The 24,623-nt window shown below is 35.5% G+C and overlaps 3 protein-coding genes and 1 pseudogene across 4 annotated transcripts in view; all 4 read left to right on the forward strand.

Annotated features, from left to right (window-relative positions):
* The first annotated feature begins 4,342 nt into the window (after positions 1 to 4,342).
* LOC140807599 (uncharacterized) lies at positions 4,343 to 9,479 on the forward strand. 2 transcript variants are annotated; one of them, XM_073164531.1, is made up of 11 exons: positions 4,343 to 4,484; positions 4,586 to 4,641; positions 4,921 to 4,980; positions 5,355 to 5,456; positions 5,574 to 5,650; positions 5,933 to 6,056; positions 7,132 to 7,196; positions 7,475 to 7,544; positions 8,347 to 8,422; positions 8,805 to 8,895; positions 9,145 to 9,479. In XM_073164531.1, the coding sequence occupies exons 2-11, from the start codon at positions 4,593 to 4,595 to the stop codon at positions 9,265 to 9,267; spliced, it is 837 nt and encodes a 278-aa protein (XP_073020632.1). In that variant the 5' UTR covers positions 4,343 to 4,484; positions 4,586 to 4,592; the 3' UTR covers positions 9,268 to 9,479. The 2 variants fall into 2 exon arrangements, with proteins under 2 accessions (XP_073020632.1, XP_073020633.1); XM_073164532.1 differs by having other exon boundaries at positions 4,343 to 4,483; positions 4,583 to 4,641.
* Positions 9,480 to 10,277: 798 nt separating this feature from the next.
* Positions 10,278 to 16,284, forward strand: LOC140806786 (uncharacterized; annotated as a pseudogene).
* A 1,700-nt stretch (positions 16,285 to 17,984) lies between these two features.
* The window catches only part of LOC140807605 (uncharacterized), a 35,404-nt gene continuing 28,765 nt past the window's right edge, over positions 17,985 to 24,623 (forward strand). The window contains exon 1 of the mRNA XM_073164545.1: positions 17,985 to 18,105. The gene's annotated coding sequence lies outside the window, so the exon portion shown is untranslated. The remainder of the gene's footprint in view (positions 18,106 to 24,623) is intronic.
* Positions 18,114 to 20,149, forward strand: LOC140806787 (uncharacterized). The gene is made up of 4 exons (XM_073163321.1): positions 18,114 to 18,471; positions 19,142 to 19,241; positions 19,335 to 19,544; positions 20,136 to 20,149. Exons 1-4 carry the CDS (start codon positions 18,208 to 18,210, stop codon positions 20,147 to 20,149), a joined length of 588 nt encoding a protein of 195 aa, XP_073019422.1. The 5' UTR covers positions 18,114 to 18,207.

A 24,623-nucleotide genomic window follows, 5' to 3' on the forward strand; every position in this document is an offset into this window, starting at 1 on the left:
GTCGGTGAACTGGGACGCAGATCGAGACATCATCAGCGGGCTGACGACGGACACATGTATAATCCTAAAGCCTTAAATAGTGATGTAAGGATCATTAAAAAGAAATTTGAAGCATGTTTGGTAATTCAGGATCTGGTTTGATAGTGATTTCATTATGTTGGTATTGTTTAGGTTTAGACGAGTAAGCTTTCTGTTAGATTGTTTTAGTGAAGTACGTGATGTACTGACTGAGATATCCAAGCTAGTATACACAATTATATGCTGCATATTTATATGTTGCATGATACATGTTTTACTGCTTTGGCATATTATGCATGAAATATCATGTTGGACCTGATATCTTTTGAAATGTACCTCGTATATTGGGGCCGCTCAGACCTGTTATGTATTGTAGACGGTTGGACATCGAGAGTTATAGTGTCCGATGGGAACCACGGGCTCTGATGACCCTGGACATTATAGGTCAACGTCTTGATATGAGTGTAAAAGTCAAAACATGCCTAAGATAGCAATGCAAGAAGAATTAGAGGCATTATAAAAGAATAAAACTCGGGATCTTGTTATACTACAATGAGAGAGAAAAGTAATTGGTTACAGATGAGTCTATAAGATCAAGTGTAATGACAATAACCAAGTAGAGCGGTATCGTGCTAGATTGGTGGTAAAAGGTTATGCTCAGAAAGAAGACATTGACATCAATGAAATATTTTCTCCACTGGTTCGATTTACAATAGTCAGAGTAATGTTGTCATTGTGCTCGAGTATGACCTAAATCTAGAATAGCTAGATGTGAAAACAACATTTCTTCATGGAGATCTTGAAGAAGAAATCTATATGATCTAGCCAGAAAATTTTGCGGAAAAAGACAAAGAGAATTTAGTTAGCAGGTTGAACAAATCACTGTACAGTCTCAAACAAGTGCCGATATGTTGATACAAGATATTTGATTCCTATATCATTAGTCTTGGATACAACAGATTGAGTGCAGACCCTTGTACATATTCCAAGAGATTTGGTAAAGATTATATCATTTTGCTGTTGTATATGAACGACATTTTGGCAGCAGGCCCCAACAAAGATCAGGTCGAAGGATTGAAAACACAGTTGGCTAGGTAATTTGATACGAAGGACTTTGGACCAACAAACAAGATTCTAGGGATGCAAGTTCACCGAGACAGAACTAACACAAAGATTTGGTTTTCCCACAAAAATTATTTGAAGAAAGTCTTGCAATGCTTCAACAAGCAAGATAGCAATCTCGACCATCTTCTTGTTAATTTGAAGTTATCCTTCGAAATGTGTGTTAGCAGTGAAGCGGATGGATTAAGATATCTCGAGTACCATATGCATCAGTAGTGGGAAGTTTGACGTTCGTCATGATATGTACAAGACCTGACATTGCTCAAGTAGTGGGAGCAATTAGTCAGTATATGACGAATCCTAGACGAGAGCATTGGAGTATTTTTAAGAAGATCATTAGATACATTAAGGGTACCTCAATTGCTGCATTATGTTATGGAGGATCATATTTTTACACTCATGTGCTATGTTGATTCAGATTATACAGGTGATCTTGATAAGAATAAATATACTACTAGTTATGTGTTTACACTTGCACGGGGAACAATAAGCTATGTTTCAAAACTAAAAACAATTGTGACGTTATCTATGATGGAAGTAGAATATATGATAGCTACTTAAGCTTACAAGAAGGCAATATGGATTAAAAGGTTATTGGAGGAGATTAGACACAAAAAAGTAATTGTTCATTTATTTTGCGACAGTCAGAGTACGTTGCACATCGCAAGGAGTCCAGCTTTTTATTCAAGGACTAAATACATTGGAGTTCAATTTCATTTTGTGCAAGAAGCAGTAGACGAAGAAAATGTGGATATGCAAAAAAGATCCATTCAAAGGATAACATAACCAATGTTCTGGCTAAGCATGTGAAGACTGATAAGTTTGAGTGGTGTAGATTCTAAAGTGACATAACATAAACGTAAGTAGGAGGAATGACAAAATTGAAATTATATGTGTTGATGTGTTTGATTTTCAATCAAATCTCTAAGTGAAAGAAATGTAGGCAAATAATAGGTTGGCGGCTGACAACAAATTAATAGTGCCTAGTTCTTTTGAATTATTGTCACAAATTACACAAGTTAAAGGTTTGTCAAAATGGTAGATGATTTTGAAAACGAAAATGCATTCAGACGAGGAATTCCTTCATAATTCAAGTATTTTATTCTAGTTTTTTTCTCGAGTTTGTATTCTTTTGAAAACACAGTGAATCATTATACACCATAAAATAATATACCAATTTTTTTTTCATGTTTATCGTGTTTTTTATTTTAATAATTTAGTAAGTTTTCACGAGAATTTCGATATTCAATTTTTTATTTGCTTCATATTTATATATCCAAATTAAACAAGGAGATGTAGCTGGGTTTTTTTTTTTTTTTTTTAAATATTATAAATTAATAAAATCATTATAAAAATATAGCAAATTGTAAAACTTTGTAAAACTAGTATAATCCGGGACTTACTGTCCTGGATTCAATTTTTTTTTTAAAAAAAAGGAAAAAAAGTTGAGGCTCGGATTTAAAAAAAATAAAAGGGAGATCGGCAACGGTTTGTGAAACCCGTCGCTATTTGCGACGGTTAAATAAAAACCGTCGCTATTTGCGACGGTGAAACACAAACCGTCGCTAAGGTAAATCCGTGACACCCTGTCACGTATTCTAAGAAGCATTGAGTGTTTTCTTCCTCTAAGTAGAAATGCGGGTATTCTTTCTATCATCGTTCGAAAATAATTGTTCCTCATATTCATTCTCGCAACATATTTCTTTCATTTGATTTATACGTGCAAAATCCATCTTTTCTACTTCGATCATATATTAATATTATTTGTTGATTTTATCGTCTATTTCATTTGAAGAGATACGAAGATGTAATTATCGCGATTAATGTTAAAAATATACTATTTAACTAAATTATACTTAATCATATAATGTTAGTGAACAAAATTATAATTACATTAATACAATATAAATAATACAAACAACATATTAAAGAAATTAATTAAATTACCTTCTCAGACGTAATTATACGGAACTTGTAACAACGGCGATGCTAATATCTGAAATAAATGACAAGTATTATAAAAAAAAATTACACAAAAAAATTATTTCTTAATAATATAATTATAATATTATCAACGAAATTAAACATTACATCTTCGTATCTCTTCAAATAAAATGGACCATAAAATAAACAAATAATATTAATATATGATCGAAGTAGAAAAGATGGATTTTGCATAGGGATGTCAATCGGGTGGGTTGGGTCGGGTTTCGGGTTAACCCACGAATTTTTTTTATTTTTTTCCAACCCAAACCCGAAGCAACCCGAAAACCTCCAACCCGAACACGAACCCGTATAACCCGACTCAACCCGTCTAACCCGCCTAACCCGAATTTTATTTTTTTAAAATTTTTTTAAAAAAATTTATGAAAAAAATTCAAAAAAAAAAATATTTTAATTTAAATATATAATAACAAAATTTCCGATTTAAATTTGAAAGTTTAATCTAGAAAATTAAAAGTATATTTACTAAATCAAATAAAAAATTGTTAGAAAAATAAAAATATGCAAAATAAATATAAAATGATGAAAATTTATCATATAAATATACAAAAAATTTTGTTCAAACATACAATATATAAAAATATAGTTAATATTTTTTTTAAAAAAAAGTTCGCGGGTCAACCCACGACCCAACCCGACCCCCGCCTAACATAGCACTAACCCGATTCCACCCAACCCGAACCCGAAAAACCCCAACCTGAACCTGATTTTTTTCGTGTTGGGTCGTGTCGGGTTGACGGGTCGTGTCACATTTTGACACCCCTAATTTTGCACATATAAATCGAATGAAAGAAATAAGTTGCGATAATGAATATGAGGAAATATTATTTTCGACGATGATGGAAAGAATACCCGGATTTATATGTAAAAGAAGAAAACACATCTTAGAATCCGTGACTGATAGTGTGTCCCGGATTTACCTTAGCGACGGGTTTAGCAAAAACCGTTGTCAAGAGCGACGGTGTTTGTTAAACTGTCGCAAATAGCCACGGTGTTACATAAATCGTCGCCGATCTCTCTTTTATTTTTATTTTTTAAATCCGAGCCCCAATTTCTTTCTTTTTTTAAAAAAAAAATTTTTGAATCCGGGACAGTAAGTTCCGGATTGTATTAGTTTTACAAAGTTTTACCATTTGCTACATTTTTTAAATGATTTTATTAATTTATAATATTTTTAAAACAAACCCATTGCAGCTGCAGGTGGGACTTTAGTCGCATTTTTTCATCACTGCCATTGACAATGTGTGCTGGATCCTGCTAGTTTTTACGAGTAAATTGAAGTGTACCGTGTACGTTCAGCTTCAGCTTCAGTATTTTCCGACACTAAGCCAACAGTAAAGGTAGTTTATCTATGGCAATATCGGAGGAGAAATTTCACGTTTTTAAAATTATTATCGTTGATCTGAGAATGTTTCTTTCATATTTTCGGCGTGTGTTGAAGGCTTGAGATGGCTTGGTGGGAAGGCGTAAGCGAAACTCGTGTGCTAATCGCACCAGGTATTCCAGTACAGACCGAGGCTGTGTATTTGATATTTAATTCTCTCCGATTTTTGTTTTCCCAGTTCTTGCTTGTATGGTTTACCCCTTTTTCATATGGAGGATTTATTGCTAGTGGTTAATCATATCAGTGAAGCCCTTTGCTTTCAACACATTATTACAGTTGTGAACTAATTTCCCATTCCGTCTCTTTAACGCTTTGAACAGTCTGTCATATATTTTACCCTTATTTTAAATTGTTTGGTTTTTTCCATTTTAGCTTATGATTGCACTTTGCAGATATTTGTACAATAGAGAATCACGTGAATGATTTATTGTCACTCCGGCATCCAAAAACTGGTAACTTTCAGTTTTTGTTCATTGATGTGAGTCACTTGGACTCGAGCAAGAAAATTTTGACAACTCTGCTATATTAATTTTTGTTGATAGACCTCTCTTAAAAAAATAAAAATGAATTTGTTAATAGATCAGAATTCTGTTATTGGTTCAGTTGTCGTCCCATGATAGTTTTTTCAGCTTTGTTTTCTTGTTTCGGTTTACTTTCCCCTGCATCATCCACTGAGTTAGCAAATTTTTTCTTATGATCTCTATGCTTGCGAGGCTTCAGTTTTCCGCTTCCATTGCTTTGATTTTTGTTTTCTCATGATCTTGGCATTAGACATTGTTGTGCGAAGTTATATAACTGACTTTGATACGATTCATTTATTTGGCAGGGGATGCGACATGCTACCTCTATAATGATGGAGTTCTTCACGAACTTCACTTTTTTAAACAATCTTATGGGTCCTGGTTCCTCGGCGATTATGTTTGTGAAGGTAAATGCATAGATCCTCTTACATATAGAATGACTGGATGGGCATTGTACCGAGTAATTAAAAACCTGCCACCATCTGCCCACATGCTCTTATTACATCCTGGTTTGTTTCTGACAGATGGTCGGTTGTATATTGCCACTCCAGTCGATCCAGTATTCATTCTTTTGCCAATTTTCGAGGAAGCACGGATGAAGGTTTGCAATCATTATTTTTGGTGGTTTTGACTTCTGGATTTTCGAAAGATTTTTTTTGGTTACTCTATCCTTTCTGTAAATGGCTTCTAGTTAGCTCTTTTGCTTGCACCAGTAAATTTTTTCAATTTCAAGCTGAACTAGATTTGATGCATGAAGGTCAAATGCATTTTGCAATTTAAATTAAGATCAACGTTCTTGAGGATTTCTAATGAGGTCAAAAATTTCCTAAGGAATCATTTTTATTCTTCTGAGATTTGGTGACCTCCATTATGCTGGATGCAGAAAGGGGATGATCCAGGGAAATTTAGGCAGCTAGACGAGATAATTTATGTTCCAGGCTTCCCAGGATATCAGTCTCTGTCATCAATGGCCGATAAGACAATGCAAGTAGTTTGTGATGTCAAAGGTACCTTTTTTTTTTTGCATTGGCAACTGTTGAAATGCTTTATATACAGTACAGAGGGACACATATCATTATTAGTTTTTGTTTTTCAACTCGATTAGACACTTGGGTTTTTTTTGGAAGTGAGCTTTTACTAGTTTTTTCACTGTCCGTCCATCTTCCTTGACTCATATGAAAACTATTTTAAGATAGAAATCTAACTCTAGCGGTCTAGCCTTGAAGATGCATTAAAACATCAATGGAATATTTCTTGCATAAGCCATGCTCAAGTTTTTTGAGTTCGAATGGACTTATTAAGTTGTATAAATCAGACTTTGGCTTCAAACTTCCATGTAAGATGCATAGTTCTTTCCTTGTATGATGTACAGTTCTGACAAAACAAAAATGAATTTGTAGACGAACCTTTGTTGAAGTGTGCAGTGAGCTGGTCTTACTAGTGATGAATTAACTGCAAAAATAATTATATGGAACACTTTCTAATTTGCCTAGGCTTACGTCATGCACTTGTTAAGCCTGGTACTTGACATTATTCGTTCCATATAGATTTGGCTAATTATGCTGCATTTCAGTTCTTCTATCCTCTCACAGGGTTTCAGACCTTGGTATTTTATTCATATCCTACAATTTAAATAATTTGTTGAATGTTGGAAGTTCGCAACTTGAATTGAAGGATATGCATCAAATATACAAGTTGAACTCCACGTGTGATTATGAATTTATGATAGAAAATGCTGATGAAGTTGATCTTACATCTCAATTTCATGCGCCTAAGACTCATCTCAATTTCATGCGCCTAAGATTTGTCTCACATGGCATATAGGCCATACAATGTGGGAGATGGGGGTTGGACTGGGAGGGAAGTACATATGATGGGATCTTTGAGAAAATACTAGATGATAATTTGATGTAATCCATCCAATATGTACCAATTTGTCTTTGAAAACTTGATCTACTAGTGTACAAGTATGTGAATACCTCGTTTGTAAATCTCAGGCACCTGAAAGCATTTTACCCTTTCGATAATATTATTGAAAAATGTTTGAAGGATCGTTCCATGTTTTTTTCTCCTCTTGGACAGAATTTGGGTCTAGCAAGTTTTTTAGGCTCAACGATTCAAAGGTACAGATTTGGTTGTGCTGTAAGGTTAGTCTTGACATCCTTTTAAATTAATTTGTGGCTAGTTATTTTACGTTCATTTGACTTTATTCTGAAGACTGATAGTATAACTGTGAATTGAGTTATGACAGACCAAAAATTGCCTTCCACAGGCATTATTAAAAAAAAAACAAATAGAGATTTTCACCTAAAAATAGGATCCTGATAGTCTGTCAATATGTAGCAAATTTGCATAAGAAGTTATTCCTTCTCCTCTTCCCCAGTCTTCCTGCTCCTTATTGCTTTTGCACCTTGGTAAATTGTAGGTACGCCAATTGAAGCGCACACTGCCGACACTGGATAAGAATTTTGCTGCTCAAGACGAGAAAGATACATGTATATTTATAGTGAATAAAATTTGAGACTCTTTTCCTTTCAGCTGAATGAATTGACCAAGAGTAGCTCTGAAACAAGAAAGAACATCCTTAAGGCTGGTGGTAGGCTATGAGGATGTTAGAGCATTTACAGCATGGTTTGTTATGTACAACTTGCATGTTTGCAATTACAGGGAAAGAGAAATATTGAAGGATCTAGGAAGAATTTAAAGGGAGCATGATTAAGGAAACTATGGAAATTCACTTTCAATATGCTCGCAAAGTTGTTCGATAAAATTGATTGGGTGAAGGAATCGTATTGATCAATTCAAACTTAAGGATTCTTTTGACCTAGTTCAACTTTTGGATTCAGGTTAATAACTTCACTATGGGAGGCAATGGGGTTAAAATAGAATAAACAATAAAAGGTTGTCGGGCCATGTGAAGAAAATAAATGGTCCAAATATAAGGACCAGCGTGTTTGGATGATTGAATTTTATATCCCATAGTGTGGAAATACAACCATGTATTTGATCCAAAGCATTATAGGGCAGCGAGCTTCGCTGTTTGTTTGTTAAGCTTTTTCTGGCGATCATTTGTAGCTCAACTGTTTTTCATGTTGAAGTATGTAATTCGTGAATGGTTCAAACATGCAGTAATTCACCACCTCTATGCTATACTAAATTTTCATCCGTCATTTCATTTACACAAGGACATGAGCATGGGATTTGTCTATCCATATATCATGCACTTTCAGATGCTACGATGTTGAAAGAAAGCCAGCAATAACTGTAGTCCTGATTAACATCTGTTTATGCCAACAGTATTTGATGCAGTGTCAATATTGGGAGAGTACCTGGTGGAAGAGCCTTGGCTGAAACTCCTCTGTGACAAATTACAGTATATCTTTAAGCATCTTAATCTTAGTTTTTTCTTCCAAAGTTTTATATGTATCATGTAAGACAAACAATGGTAATCCACATATTACTTCAGCGTAAAAACTAAATTGTCAAACATTGATAAAGGTAGAATACTAAAGTATTATCTCAAGCCCTTAAAAATACATTACAATATTTATAGTAGATTAAACTTTGTTTATGTTTAAAAAGGGCTGTATCATGGCTCCATTGATATTCCACGGAAAGCTAGAGATTTAAAATATTGCAAAATAACTCAACTATTTTGAAAAATCAAGGATTTAACATGCTCGCGTTTCTTGAGTGACAGCTAAGTCTCTCCTTATCTGTATGTTCCTTTAATACTTTCCTGTTTGCACTTGCAGATTAAACTTAAATGACAGAAGAAATGCACCAGCAATTGAAATACCCCCAACTTCATCAGGAAGTGATCTTGCCCCATTTAATCCGATACAGGTATATCCACTTACACACTCTGTTTCATGTATGTGAGTAGAGTGTGTGTTGTATAATAAGAGCAGGCGAAGACCTTGTTTCCTTGCTGGGAACTCGAGTTGTTTTATGCTGGCATTTTTTCTTAAACTACAGCCATATGATACATAAAGCAAGCAGCTGAACTGTTATGATCACCGGTAGCTCTAAGCTTAGTTCTTGTGTGTTGACATCATCAAGATTAGGAACTACAAGTGTCTTTTCCCATTGCAGATGAACAATGGCGTCGACAAGAGATCTACCCGAACCACACGACAGGCTAAGAAGACTAAAGTGGAGAAAGATTCACATAATATCAAGGACATGTTTGGTCGGGCTACAAGAAATGGAAGATGAAATCTTCGAAACAAATGCAATGTGGCATCAAAACTAAATAGTTGAACGATGAACACAATCTCAAAATCCCATTTGATTTTTCGGGAAAAAAGGTGGAAGTGGAACCCTTAATGATTTTGATGTATGGTTGTATCTTTATTTATTAAGTTCATATAACGTTCATTCATAATTTGAAGAACTACTTTTTTTTCTTAACTCGTTTTTTATGTGCTCAGCGCCTTTGCTTCTCACAGGTGGAGGTCTGTGTAATTTTATGTACTCTTCCAAATATGAATCGTAATTTGCAGACACGATTTCTCTATAAATGTATATATTTTGGTTGGAATTATGATTTCGATTTTATTATGTTATCTTGATTAACAATTGTTTTTTGCTTATATTTTTTAGATATCTATTATTTTAGAAATAAATATATCAGATAAATTAATGCTTATCACATCGACGGGAAAAGTATATAATTATTTTAGCTCAACTCAAAATTGTATTTTCAAAAAGCCTTATCTCTTAAACATTTTACAATATAATCTTGTACTATAATTTAAAAATCATATTTTTTTTTCATTTCAAAACTTTTTTTTAAGATTAAGATATCTTCATTATTACATTTGATTGAAATAAAAATATTTTTTTCAATAAAAAATTATTTTTGCCGAAACAAATTTATTCTATTGTGCATTTTTTAAAAATATCTATGCCTAAGTTTCTCTTCAGTTGTCATAAAAAAGTTAAACTTATCCTTGGCAATATCAATATTGAGAGAAGCTCGACCCTTCTGTGATCCAATTCCACTCTACAAACTCTGGTCAGTTTTCTATATTTTCTCTCGGATTTTTTTGCTGATTTTTTTTAAAAAATTATTTGATTTTCATTGTTCATGTGAATGTGTGATTAACGCTAATTTGATGGGGAGAGGAGGAAATTTTAATTGTTGACTGCAAAATTTTGAGCAAAGGGTGTGTTGAAATGCAGAATTTTCTTACCTTTTCAGTTTTGTTGGACTGCTCAATAAAATGTGGAATAAGAACAGTGGTCGTGTCTGGATGAACCCAAGGCGGAACGAAGCCGTGGGTTTGGGTGGGATAGGGATGATGCAAAGACGATGCAATTGAAAATACTGATAATTTTTTTCGTAGTCAATCTAACCATCGAGGAATTACGAGTGTTTCTTTTTACTTGTTTGAAAGTGGATATATGTGGATTTGTTGATTCTTTTTTTTTTTACCTGCTTTTTAACCTTTATATGTACTCTTTGAGAGATGCTTAGTCCGAAGACTTGTTAGATTTGTTGATTCGTTAGTGATTTATTAATGAAGTCTTTACACCATTTAGTTTTTGGTTCGACTGTGTAGTGTATTGCTTTTGTCCGAAAGTTCGAACCTTTTTCTTTTGCTCTCTCGAGAAAGTGAAAGATATTGTTGGAGGATATAGAAAGGACGAAGTTGAAGATAGTTTAAAGTCGAAAAGGATAGTCTTTGTTACTGTTGGGACTACCTCTTTTGACTCCTTGGCTAGAGCTGTAGATACTGAGGAAGTTAAGGAAGCATTGTTCGAGATGGGATACACCCATCTTCTCATTCAAATGGGGCGCGGTTCATACATCCCAATGAAGGTAATGTGAAGTTTTTTTTATGATTTTTTTCTCTTTGATTAACATGTTGATCTTAGTGAATAAATTTATGATGTCTCGACAATCTAGCTCTAATCGTCTTGAAACATTGATCTCGTAGCTACCAGGTATAAATATGAAATATAAATATCAGAAAAATCATGGATAGAAGACACTAATGTGTGATTAACGCTAATTTGATGGGGAGAGGAGGAAATTTTAATTGTTGACTGCAAAATTTTGAGCAAAGGGTGTGTTGAAATGCAAAATTTTCTTACCTTTTCAGTTTTGTTGGACTGCTCAATAAAATGTGGAATAGGAACAGTGGTCGTGTCTGGATGAACCCAAGGCGGAACGAAGCCGTGGGTTTGGGTGGGATAGGGATGATGCAAAGACGATTCAATTGAAAATACTGATAATTTTTTCGTAGTCAATCTAACCATCGAGGAATTACGAATGTTTCTTTTTATTTGTTTGGAAGTGGAATCTGTTGATTTGTTGATTCTTTGTTTTTTTTTTTCCGTCTTTTTAACCTTTATATGTACTCTTTGAGAGATGCATAATCCCAAGATTTGTTAGATATGTTGATTCGTTAGTGATTTATTAATGAAGTCTTTACACGATTTAGTTTTTGGTTCGACTGTGTAGTGTATTGCTTTTGTCCGAAAGTTCAAACCTTTTTCTTATGCTCTCTCGAGAAAGTGAAAGATATTATTGGAGGATATAGAATGGACGAAGTTGAAGATAGTTTACAGTCGAAAAGGATAGTCTTTGTTACTGTTGGGACTACCTCTTTTGACTCCTTGGCTAGAGCTGTAGATACTGAGGAAGTTAAGGAAGCATTGTTCGAGATGGGATACACCCATCTTCTCATTCAAATGGGGCGCGGTTCATACATCCCAATGAATGTAATGTGAAGTTTTTTTTATGATTTTTTTCTCTTTGATTAACATGTTGATCTTAGTGAATAAATTTATGCTGTCTCTACAATCTAGCTCTAATCGTCTTGAAACATTGATCTCGTAGCTACTAGGTTTAAATATGAAATATAAATATCAGAAAAATCATGGATAGAAGACACTTTAAGCACTGTTTATTTGTGTCACTGTGAAATTGGTGACATTTCTGGGCATCATATTTCATGTTAGTTTCTTTCAATCTTATGCCCACAACAAATGCTCTTGAGTCATTTTTAATATTTGTGTTTGAGCATGGTCTATTCTGCATCCCTCTTTTTTTTTTTTTAGATTGACATGTCATCTCATCTTATTTCTTTTAAGTTTAGTACATCAAATGATTTTAGTGTCCATCCCGTCTTGAATTTGACATCATCATTTTGAAGTGAACGATATTTTGGTTTGAGTTGTTCCTCTGCTGGAGATAGCCAACTAACTCTTAAAGGTGTGATTTTCATGATTTTAGATGTGTTCAATTTTTCAGAGTGAATCTATCTAGAGTTATAGAAAAGTAGAATTTGGACATGCCGAATAGAGTCTATCGAATGTCTTTATCTTGTCAACATGGTTTCATGGCCTACTATTATTTGCAATTTTTACATAATGGCTCTCATTTCCAGTCAGCTGGAGAAGGTGGGTTTGTCTCAGTAGATTATTTTACGTTTTCACCAAGCATTGCTGACCATTTGAGATCAGCCTCTCTTGTTATCAGTCATGCAGGTCAGTCATTTGCTGCGTTTGCTTTACAAACTTCAGAGTTCAGAATGTTGAGGTTTTGCATAAGAGTAGGTCGTCTCCATTCATTTGCCACAACAACTTTAGTTCAGTGCTTATCTTGGGCTTTATTTGTTTATTATTTACGGAAATATTTTCATAGGCAAACATACCCTACTTAGTTTCAAATTCTTGAATCGGAAAAAGCATTATTTTTTCCTTTTCATTTCCCCATTCAAATGTAACTTTTTGCCATTTTGAAGTATGTAATTTTCAGTTTACAATATCAACCTATTCTTAAAAGAAAGTTAAGTGACCAAATCCAGCGAATGTGGTTCCGGATCAATTGCATCGGTCGGATTTGGATCCTCTACTTCAAAACACTTGAGGATGTACACTTTTTACACGAGATGATCATGTGATCATCTCATATTTCCTGACTTTCTATGTCTTGTACTTTACCACGAGTTTGCATATTATTTGGACTTGATAATTTCTCTGAGTTCTGAAAAACTTAAGACGCTCAAGAGAGCTTATCACCTAAATACAAATAGCTTTACGCTGCTGTCATTAACATATAAAAAAAACAAAATGTTTTCAAGTATTCATTCAATATCTGACTCAGGTTTTTGAAGATGAAAATGAAGCTGCGAAGTACTGTGATTTACTCAAGGGAGGAGGTCAGAATTGTGAGGGTGTTGCAGAGATAGAAGCCTCAACAGTAAGCTAAACGGTTTTGTATAATCCTGACTCAACTCTCTAATGATTCGTATATTCACCACAATCTCCATGCAGGTCTTTGATCTTTGCCGGAAGAACAAGGTACTCGCCGTTCTATTCCGTAGGGGTAGGACGCCTCCTGTACCAGAAAACCAGAAACCTTAAGCTTAACTTGCGCGCACGGAAGAGATCCCTTGAGGACCAAGAGGATTTGGTGTGAAAACTGGGGCGTATAGGAGGGTAAATAACTTACGTAACAAATATTGGGTCTAAGATGGTAAATAATACGAAGTTATAACACTGGAAGACCATTGATTTGTATTTTCAAAAAGCCTTATCTCTTAAACATTTTACAATATAGTCTTGTACTATAATTTAAAAATCATATTTTTTTCATTTCAAAACTTTTTTTAAGATTAAGATATCTTCATTATTACATTTGATTGAAATAAAAACTATTTTTTAATAAAAAATTATTTTTCAAAATAATGGAAACAAATGAGTGGGTCTCATGTGAGATCGTCTCACGGATACTAATCTGTGAGACGGACCAACCCTACCTACATTCACAATAAAAAGTAATACTCTTAACATAAAAAATAATATTTTTTCATTGATGACCCAAATAAGAGATCCGTCTCACAAATTCGACCCTTGTGACCGTCTCACACAAGTTTTTGCCGAAACAAATTTATTCTATTGTGCATTTTTTAAAAATATCTATGCCTAAGTTTCTCTTCAGTTGTCATAAAAAAAGTTAAATTTATCCTTGGCAATATCAATATTGAGAGAAGCTCGACCCTTCTGTGATCCAATTCCACTCTACCAACTCTGGTCAGTTTTCTATATTTTCTCTCGGATTTTTTTGCTGCTTTTTTGTTAAAATTATTTGATTTTCATTGTTCATGTGAATGTGTGATGAACGCTAATTTGATGGAGAGAGAAGGAAATTTTAATTGTTGACTGCCAAATTTTGAGCTAAGGGTGTGTTGAAATGCATAAATTTCTTACCTTTTCAGTCTTGTTGGACTGCTCAATATAACGTGGAATAGGAAAAGTGGTCGTGTCTGGATGAACCCAAGGCGGAACGAAGCCGTGGGTTTGGGTGGGATAGGGATGATGAAAAGACGATGCAATTGAAAATACTGATAATTTTTTTCGTAGTCAATCTAACCATCGAGGAATTACGAGTGTTTCTTTTTACTTGTTTGAAAGTGGATATATGTGGATTTGTTGATTCTTTTTTTTTTACCTGCTTTTTAACCTTTATATGTACTCTTTGAGAGATGCTTAGTCCGAAGACTTGTTAGATTTGTTGATTCGTTAGTGATTTATTAATGAAGTCTTTACACCATTTAGTTTTTGGTTCGACTGTGTAGTGTATTGCTTTTGTCCGAAAGTTCGAACCTTTTTCTTATGCTCTCTCGAGAAAGTGAAAGATATTGTTGGAGGATATTGAAAGGACGAAGTTGAAGATAGTTTAAAGTCGAAAAGGATAGTCTTTGTTACTGTTGGGACTACCTCTTTTGACTCCTTGGTTAGAGCTGTAGATACTGGGGAAGTTAGGGAAGCATTGTTCGAGAAGGGATACACCCATCTTCTCATTCAAATGGGGCGCGGTTCATACATCCCCATGAAGGTAATGTGAAGGTTTTTTTATGATTTTTTTCTCTTTGATTAACATGTTGATCTTAGTGAATAAATTTTATGTTGTCTCTACAATCTAGCTCTAATCGTCTTGAAACATTGATCTATAGCTACCAGGTTTAAATATGAAATATAAATATCAGAAAAATCATGGATAGAAGACACTTTAAGCACTGTTTATTTGTGTCACTGTGAAATTGGTGACATTTATGGGCATCATATTTCATGTTAGTTTCTTTCAATCTTATGCCCACAACAAATGCTCTTGAGTCATTTTTAATATTTGTGTTTGAGCATGGTCTATTTTGCATCCCTCTTTTTTTTAGATTGACATGTCATCTCATCTTATTTCTTTTAAGTTTAGTACATCAAATGATTTTAGAGTCCATCCCGTCTTGAATTTGACATCACTATTTTGAAGTGAACGATATTTTGATTTGAGTTGTTCATCTGCTTGAGATAGCCAACTAACTCTTAAAGGTGTGATTTTCATGGATTTAGACGTGTTCAATTTTCCAGAGTGAATCTATCTAGAGATATAGAAAAGTAGAATTTGGACATGCCGAATAGAGTCTATCGAATGTCTTTATCTTGTCAACATGGTTTCATGGCCTGCTATTATTTGCAATTTTTACATAATGGCTCTCATTTCCAGTCAGCTGGAGAAGGTGGGTTTGTCTCAGTAGATTATTTTACGTTTTCACCAAGCATTGCTGACCATTTGAGATCAGCCTCTCTTGTTATCAGTCATGTAGGTCAGTCATTTGCTGCGTTTGCTTTACAAATTGAAGCACCGCTTTTGATAGTAGAACGATCTTTCAAAATCGAGTCTTCCCTTTTTTGGATAGGTTCAGGGAGCATATTCGAGACCCTGCGACTGAGAAAATCTCTGATCGTGGTGGTTAACGAGGATCTAATGGACAACCATCAAAGTGAGCTAGCAGAAGAACTTGCAGAAAGGAAGCATTTGTTCTGTGCCCGTCCCAGACACTTTTTAACACCATTTCAGAAATGGATACCGAAAACCTTGTATCATATGAGCTTGGTGACACCTCGCCGGTCGCTAGGTTTATTAACCAGTTTCTGGGTTTCTCTAGTGAATGATTCAATGAAACGAAGAAGGATATACTTCAGAATGTTGAGGTTTTGCATAAGAGTAGGTCGTCTCCATTCATTTGCCACAGCAACTTCAGTTCAGTGTTTATCTTGGGCTTTATTTGTTTATAATTTACCGAAATATTTTCATAGACAGACATACCCTAATTAGTTTCAAATTCTTGAATCGGAAAAAACATTATTTTTCCCTTTTCATTTCCCATTCAAATGTAACTTTTTGCCACTTTGAAGGATGTAATTTTCATTTTACAATATCAACATATTCTTAATAGAAAGTTAAGTAACCAACTCCAACGAATGTGGTCCCGGATCAATTGCATCGGTCTTCCTACGGCCTATCGTATAATTCTTGCGAGAGCTGGATGAGCGTCTGTGCCAAAAATGAGTCGATCAAAACAAAATGTCACATTATTGCTATTTTACAAAATTTAAGTTTGACCTGATATGTCGTGTCCAATTTTATCCATTTCTGAGGCCCGACCCGACCACATCTAAAATATCTGAAGATTCACGCAAGCAGATCTTTCAGTTCCAACTCCTTCTCTCCAAACTGTCAACCTGCTACAATTTTCTTTTGCTGAAGACTGCGGATCGAGAGAGAAACGGACCACGAAACGTCTTCGATGGATTTTCTGCGTGCTTCCTCTCCGCTGTCACCATTACCACCACAGGCGGCGACAATCGGAGCTTCCTTGGACGAGGAGTAGATTTCTTCCTCAATTCAGTGTTTCAAGCGAGTTTTGTAGAAGGCGGGTGGAAGTGGAGGGGTGGCGGAGAAGATGGAAAGGACGTGGAGAATGATCGTAGAGATGACGAGTTGGAGAGGGCGATGCGGATGGACGGAACGATCCCCGGGACTCCCGACGCGTTTGTGAGGCAGGTGTCTTCATGCGCCTATGACATGCGGAGGCATCTCCAGCAGAGTTTTGATAGCAGTAGCTACGATGGTGTGCTCTACCAGGAGCAAGTGTTTTTGCGTTCTCAATTATATTAGCGGGAAACAGACTAAATTTGATTTGATAGGTGCATCTCAAGCATTTGTTCTCTGTTTGTTTGTTTTTTAATTTCAAATAACTGCTCTGATTAGCTATGGTTTGATCCAATTGATGGTGTGTGAACTGCGTTTTGATACTCCAAACTTTGTTTCAAATTGGTGAATTACACATGTATTTTTCCAGACTTGAACATATAGAAGAGATATTGAAATTTGAAATGCAATGCCTACTTGTTAAGCAGTTGAAACTTGAAATTAAGGCTACCAGCCTTTGTACTGTCTGAGTAAAAAAAAATGAGAAATCCCGACTTTTTTGCATAATCATGAACGAGGTATAAAATTTGTCGGCACTTGGATCAAGTCTTTGAGTGTTTTTTTCTTATTCCACTACAAAAAAACGGAAGTTATAGCGACGGTTTAAAACAAAACCGTCACTAATTAAATAAGCTACGGTTTTCTCATACCCGTCGCTATTATAGCAACAGTTTTGAATATACCGTTGCTAATATTGCGCCGGTTTTACGAAACCGTCGCCACTTTGTACGACGGGTTTCTTAACCGTCGTCTTTGGGGACATATATTGAAGTCCGTCGTCAATGCAAGCAGTAGATAAACCGTCGCTCTATAGCGACGGCTGCTACTGTAAACTGTGGCTAAAAAACGTTGCTTTTTGCGACGGTTTTGCGTACACCGTCGCCAATATAATCGCCGACGGTTTCTGACAAAGCTGTCGTGATTAGCGACGGTTTTATTTCTTTCAGTCGTAAATAGCGATTGGGTTTTCAAAGACCGTCGCTATTCTTCTGGATCGGCGACTGTTTGAAAGCCGTCGCTACTAGCGACTGTTTACTTCTTTCCGTCGCAAATAGCGATGGTTTTTTTAAAGACCGTCGCTATGATTCAATATATACCGAGGTTCGAGAACATTTTCCTCATTCGATTTTCGCCCATCTCTGGTAAACTATATAAATTTTTCGAAGTTTCGATTTTTTATTTTGTACTAACACTTTTCGTATTTATTTCGTAGATTTGCTAGTCGGTGCGATCTTCCAGCACGTGGAACTGCATATCTTCGCGCACATCAGGTTTTAAAGTTTGCATAGTCCCAAGACTTGTTAGATTTGTTGATTCGTTAGTGATTTATTAATGAAGTCTTTACACCATTTAGTTTTTGGTTCGACTGTGTAATGTATTGCTTTTGTCCGAAAGTTCAAACCTTTTTCTTATGCTCTCTCGACAAAGTGAAAGATATTGTTGTTGGAGGACATAGAATGGACGAAGTTGAAGATAGTTTTCAGTCGAAAAGGATAGTCTTTGTGACTGTTGGGACTACCTCTTTTGACTCCTTGGTTAGAGCTGTAGATACTGGGGCAGTTAGGGAAGCATTGTTCGAGAAGGGATACACCCATCTTCTCATTCAAATGGGGCGCGGTTCCTACATCCCCATGAAGGTAATGTGAAGGTTTTTTTATGATTTTTTTTCTTTGATTAACATGTTGATTTTAGTGAATAAATTTTATGTTGTCTCTACAATCTAGCTCTAATCGTCTTGAAACATTGATCTAGTAGCTACCAGGTTTAAATATGAAATATAAATATCAGAAAAATCATGGATAGAAGACACTTTAAGCACTGTTTATTTGTGTCACTGTGAAATTGGTGACATTTCTGGGCATCATATTTCATGTTAGTTTCTTTCAATCTTATGCCCACAACAAATGCTCTTGAGTCATTTTTAATATTTGTGTTTGAGCATGGTCTATTCTGCATCCCTCTTTTTTTTTTTTTTTAGATTGACATGTCATCTCATCTCATTTCTTTTAAGTTTAGTACATCAAATGATTTTAGTGTCCATCCCGTCTTGAATTTGACATCATCATTTTGAAGTGAACGATATTTTGGTTTGAGTTGTTCCTCTGCTGGAGATAGCCAACTAACTCTTAAAGGTGTGATTTTCATGATTTTAGATGCGTTCAATTTTTCAGAGTGAATCTATCTAGAGATATAGAAAAGTAGAATTTGGACATGCCGAATAGAGTCTATCGAATGTCTTTATATTGTCAACATGGTTTCATGGCCTGCTATTATTTGCAATTTTTACATAATGGCTCTCATTTCCAGTCAGCTGGAGAAGGTGGGTTTGTCTCAGTAGATTATTTTACGTTTTCACCAAGCATTGCTGACCATTTGAGATCAGCCTCTCTTGTTATCAGTCATGCAGGTCAGTCATTTGCTGCGTTTGCTTTACAAATTGAAGCACAGCTTTTGATAGTAGAACGATCTTTCAAAATCGAGTCTTCCCTTTTTTGGACAGGTTCAGGGAGCATATTCGAGACCCTGCGACTGAGAAAACCTCTGATCGTGGTGGTTAACGAGGATCTAATGGACAACCATCAAAGTGAGCTAGCAGAAGAACTTGCAGAAAGGAAGCATTTGTTCTGTGCCCGTCCCCAGACACTTTTTAACACCATTTCAGAAATGGATGCAGACAACCTTGTATCATATGTCACGTCCCGATACCGGGGTGAGTTGACATCCGGCGTTGTTTTACAATTATTCAATCGTAAATCAACAAGCCTCGTAGTACAGTATACAACCAAACCAGTCTTTTCATAAAACATACATTGTCTTTACAACATAATCAACTTAATAAATGAGTGCGGAAGCGAACAACGTAGAAATAAAAGATAGTCAAATTCCAAAGTATGTCTTGATCAACTGAAACCTCGTTACCATCCCCAGAAATGCATTTGCTCTTCTTCTTCAACTTGTTTTTCATTCTTATCTGGGAGTGAGAGGTGTAAGGGTGAGTATTTTGTGAAATACTCAGCAAGTGGGGGCCGATCGATCACAATAACACAAGGATATACATATATAGATCTTTAACCATTCTAAATTTTCCATGTCTCAACAAACGTCGGAACAATAAAATGATAGATACGACATAACTTATATATATTTATATAAATATTAAATGAATTTCATGTCACAATAATTATTCATATCAAGATATGATATTAACAATGAGCAAACATAACTTAGCATATGCATATAGACATAAATTATTCGTATTGCACTGTTATTTCATCTTATTATCCATGGTGTTACTGATCAGTCCCCTATATGTAATTCCTCTAAGGGGTGAGGCCATATATCGGTTATTATTACCCACCGCATCAGGGCCATAAACTTGTCATATCTTATCATGTTTTAGGAAAATTTTCCTTTTTACCATTTCTAACTTGAATCATAACAGTGCCTTTAAACATAATTCTTAGAATACACCAATTTGGTGTTTAAGAATATATATTAGAATATAACATGAAACAAAGACAACATAATTTTGAAACGAAAAGAACATGCACTTGAAATTGATTTAAACATGCTTAACAATATATTGAAACAAAATATTCATATATCAAATCGAAGGAATATATCATGTCGATCGAATTTTCGAAAACATACTTAAATACTTTAAAACATAAGCCCACTTACTGAAAGGTGCTCCTAAATTATGGAAGAAACAAGCTGGAATTTATCGTCCGAAAATCCGTAAATTAGCTAAACTCGTTTGAAATCCGAGCAGTTTTCTTGCCGAAGGGTTTCACAAAATTTGACCGTATGGATGAGGCTGAAATTTTGATATGATGTTTAAAACATATGAAAGTGTATTATGAACGGTGAAGATCGGATTCTGAGGTCGGAAGTGATGGAACGAATTTTCAGAAGTATAACAGAATTATTGCTCCTAAATTTCACTTCAAGAAAGATTGATGATTTCAAACTTCAAGCTTGCTCTAGATGGAAAGGTTTTGGTGTGATTTCTCTCAAACTCAATACATCTATTTATAGGCAAGATTTTAAAATAATTTCCACAATTTGATGCATACTTTAATATATTTTATTTATTTTAGTCAATTTTGGCACATTTGATTTTCAATGTTTTGCACTCATGTTTTGTCAATGTTTTGCACTCATGTTTTTTTTTCAATGTTTTGCACTCATGTTTTTCAATGTTTTGCACTTCATGTTTTTCAATGTTTTGCACTTTATAATACCTAATAAATATAATACTAATACTAATAATTAATAATAATAAATCATATTCTTACATTCCTCCCTCCTTATTGGAAGTTTCGTCCCTGAAACTTGAGTTTTCTAGATTTTCGAACAGATAGGGATATTGCTCGAACATCTTCTCTTTTAGTTCCCAAGTAGCTTCTCTTTCGGTATGATTAGACCACTGTATCTTAACATAGGAAATGTTGCGTCGCCTTAATACTTGTTCTTTGGTGTCCAAAATTCGAATTGGAACTTCTTCATATCTTAGTTTTTCATTCAGATTATTTTCCATCAGGAGCGGTCCAGTTTCAAGAACATGACTTGGATCTGGGATGTATTTCCTCAATTGTGAAACATGAAATACATTATGAATTCTTGACATATCTGGTGGCAATGCTAGTCTGTATGCCAATGTTCCGATTCTTTCTAAAATTTCAAAAGGTCCTATGTATCGAGGATGTAATTTCCCAGCTTTATTGAATCGAACAACTCCTTTCATGGGAGAAACTTTTACGTAGGCTTTTTCTCCAACTGTGAACTCCACTGGTCTCCTCTTTAGATCAGCCCAACTTTTCTGTCGATCTTGAGCAATTTTGAGTCTTTCTTTAATGATTGTTACTTTGTCCACGGTTTCTTGGACAAGTTCAGGCCCAGTTATGGATTTCTCTCCTACCTCATCCCAGTACAGAGGTGATCTACATTTTCGACCGTATAGAGCTTCGTATGGAGCCATTCCAATACTGCTATGATAACTGTTATTGTAAGCGAACTCAATTAAAGGTAGATGTTCACTCCAATTACCCCTGAATTCTAAAGCACATGCCCGTAGCATATCTTCAAGGGTTTGTATTGTTCTCTCTGTTTGGCCATCAGTTTGAGGGTGATAAGCTGTACTGAGAGTAACCTTAGTCCCCATAGCTTGTTGAAAACTTTTCCAGAACCGAGATACAAATCTTGGATCTCTATCAGACAGAATGCTTGCCGGAACTCCATGTAATCGCACAATATTGTCCATGTATATGGTAGCCAATTTTTCCAGATTATAATTCATGCGGACAGGTAGAAAATGTGCAGATTTTGTGAGTCTATCTACGATTACCCATATTCCATTATGACTTTGCCTAGACTTGGGTAAACCTACTACAAAATCCATAGAAATATGTTCCCATTTCCATTCTGGAATTTCCAAGGGTTGAAGAAGTCCTCCAGGCCGTTGATGTTCAGCTTTAACTTGTTGACAGACCTGGCATCTAGAGATGTATTCTGCTACATCCTTCTTCATTCCGCTCCACCAGAAATTTTTCTTTAAATCTCTGTACATTTTTGTACTGCCGGGGTGGACCGAAAATTTTGATTTATGTGCTTCAGACATTACTTCCTGTCGAAGATTCTCGATGTTTGGTACACACAATCGTCCTTTCATCCACAGAACTCCCTTCTCGTCTATATGAAGATCTTGTGACTTCTTTTCTTTGACTTGTTCTTTAAGTTTTGTCAAAGTAGGATCTTGATTTTGTCTTAATTTGATTGTTTCTTGAAGGCATGGTTGTGCAGAAAGTGAAGCTAGGATCACTTTACCCATGTTTTTCCTACTTAAAGCATCAGCTACCTTATTTGCCTTGCCCGGATGATAGCTTATTGTTAAATCATAATCTTTTAACAATTCAATCCATCTTCTCTGCCTCATGTTCAATTCTTTTTGTGTGAACAAATACTTAAGACTTTGATGATCTGTGAAGATCTCGCATTTGGCGCCGTAAAGATAATGCCTCCAAATTTTTAAGGCAAAAACTACCGCAGCTAGTTCGAGGTCGTGAGTAGGATAATTTTTCTCGTACGGCTTCAATTGTCTTGATGCATATGCGATTACTCTTCCTTCTTGCATGAGTACGCATCCTAAACCCTCTTTTGATGCGTCACTGTAAATGGTAAAGCTTTTGTCCTCAGTGGGTAGAACCAATACTGGTGTAGATGCAAGCTTTTCCTTGAGCGTTTGGAAGCTCTTTTCACATTCCTCACTCCAGTTAAATTTTGAGTTCTTTTGTGTAAGTTTTGTAAGAGGCGTAGCTATTGAAGAGAAACCTTCAACAAATTTTCGATAGTAACCTGCCAATCCTAGAAAGCTTCGAATTTCAGTTACTGTCTTAGGTATCGGCCAGCCAGTGATTGCTTCCACTTTTTTAGGGTCCACAGATACTCCTTCTTTTGAAATGATATGGCCTAAGAAAGTCACACTTTTTAGCCAGAATTCGCATTTCTTGAATTTCGCGTATAACTCTTTTTCTCTTAACATCTGAAGAGTCAGGTGAAGATGTTCTTTGTGATCCTCTTCACTTGGGGAATATACGAGAATGTCATCGATAAATACCACCACAAATTTGTCGAGAAATGGCTTGAATACTCTGTTCATGAGATCCATGAAAGCTGCTGGAGCATTTGTCAATCCAAATGGCATTACCGTAAACTCATAATGACCATATCTTGTTCTGAAAGCTGTCTTTGGAACGTCTTCTGGTTTGACCTTCAGTTGATGATATCCTGTCCTCAAATCAAGCTTGGAAAATATTGTGGCTCCTTTGAGTTGATCGAAAAGATCATCTATCCTTGGAAGAGGATATCTGTTTTTGATTGTGATCTTGTTGAGTTCTCTATAATCGATACACAATCTCATACTTCCATCCTTTTTCTTTACAAATAAGACTGGAGCTCCCCAAGGAGAGACACTTGGTCTGATTTGTTTCTTGTCTAACAACTCTTGAAGTTGTTCTTTTAGTTCATTGAGTTCTGCTGGAGCCATTCGATAGGGTGCCTTTGATATTGGTGTGGCACCTGGTACCAAGTTAATCTCGAATTCTATCTCACGGTCCGGAACCATTCCAGGTAGCTCTTCTGGAAAGACATCCGAAAATTCTTGTACCACTGGAATATCTTCTATCTTGAGCTCGACTCCTTCTTTTACTTCGTTTACCATTGCTAGATAAACTATTTCTCCAGACTTCATGGCTTTCCAGGTTTGAGATGCAGAAAGGAGGGATTTACGTTTCTTAGCCTTGCCATGGTATGTGATTTCTTTTTGGCTTGGAGTTCGGAGTTTGATAATCTTATGCCGACAATCTACTATTGCATGACTCTTGGATAACCAATCCATTCCCAGAATAACGTCGAACTCCACCATGTTAACTTGAATCAATTCAGCGTTGAATGTGTGTTCATTGATATATACTATGCAGTTCCGATGTATCTTATGTGTTTCAATTGTTTTACTGGTGGGAGTAGCAATTCTAAAAGGTTCAACAAGTATCTCTGGTATAAGCCCTAACTTCTTAGTGATCTCTTAGAAATAAATGAATGAGTGGCACCACAGTCAAACAACACATAAGCTGAAATTTTATTGATTATAATGGTACCTGCCACGACATCGTTTGCATCATCTGCCTCTTCTTGAGTTATGGCAAACATACGAGCATTGGTCTTATTCTCCTTTGGCTTGTTGGGGGTATCATTAGTGTTTGACCATGTCATTTTCTTTAATGGTTCAGGA

Source organism: Primulina eburnea, chromosome 12, assembly GCF_022965805.1.
Source record: "Primulina eburnea isolate SZY01 chromosome 12, ASM2296580v1, whole genome shotgun sequence".
Taxonomy (NCBI): Eukaryota; Viridiplantae; Streptophyta; class Magnoliopsida; order Lamiales; family Gesneriaceae; genus Primulina; species Primulina eburnea.

Coding starts and splice junctions, on each gene's coding strand:
- LOC140807599 (XM_073164531.1), top strand. CDS start 4,593: ATGGCTTGGTGGGAAGGCGTAAGCGAAACTCGTGTGCTAATCGCACCA. Junction 4,642..4,920: donor TCGTGTGCTAATCGCACCAG/GTATTCCAGTAC, acceptor TGCACTTTGCAG/ATATTTGTACAATAGAGAAT. Junction 6,057..7,131: donor AGTAGTTTGTGATGTCAAAG/GTACCTTTTTTT, acceptor CCTCTTGGACAG/AATTTGGGTCTAGCAAGTTT.
- LOC140806787 (XM_073163321.1), top strand. CDS start 18,208: ATGTATTGCTTTTGTCCGAAAGTTCAAACCTTTTTCTTATGCTCTCTC. Junction 18,472..19,141: donor GTTCCTACATCCCCATGAAG/GTAATGTGAAGG, acceptor TCTCATTTCCAG/TCAGCTGGAGAAGGTGGGTT. Junction 19,242..19,334: donor TCTTGTTATCAGTCATGCAG/GTCAGTCATTTG, acceptor TTTTTTGGACAG/GTTCAGGGAGCATATTCGAG.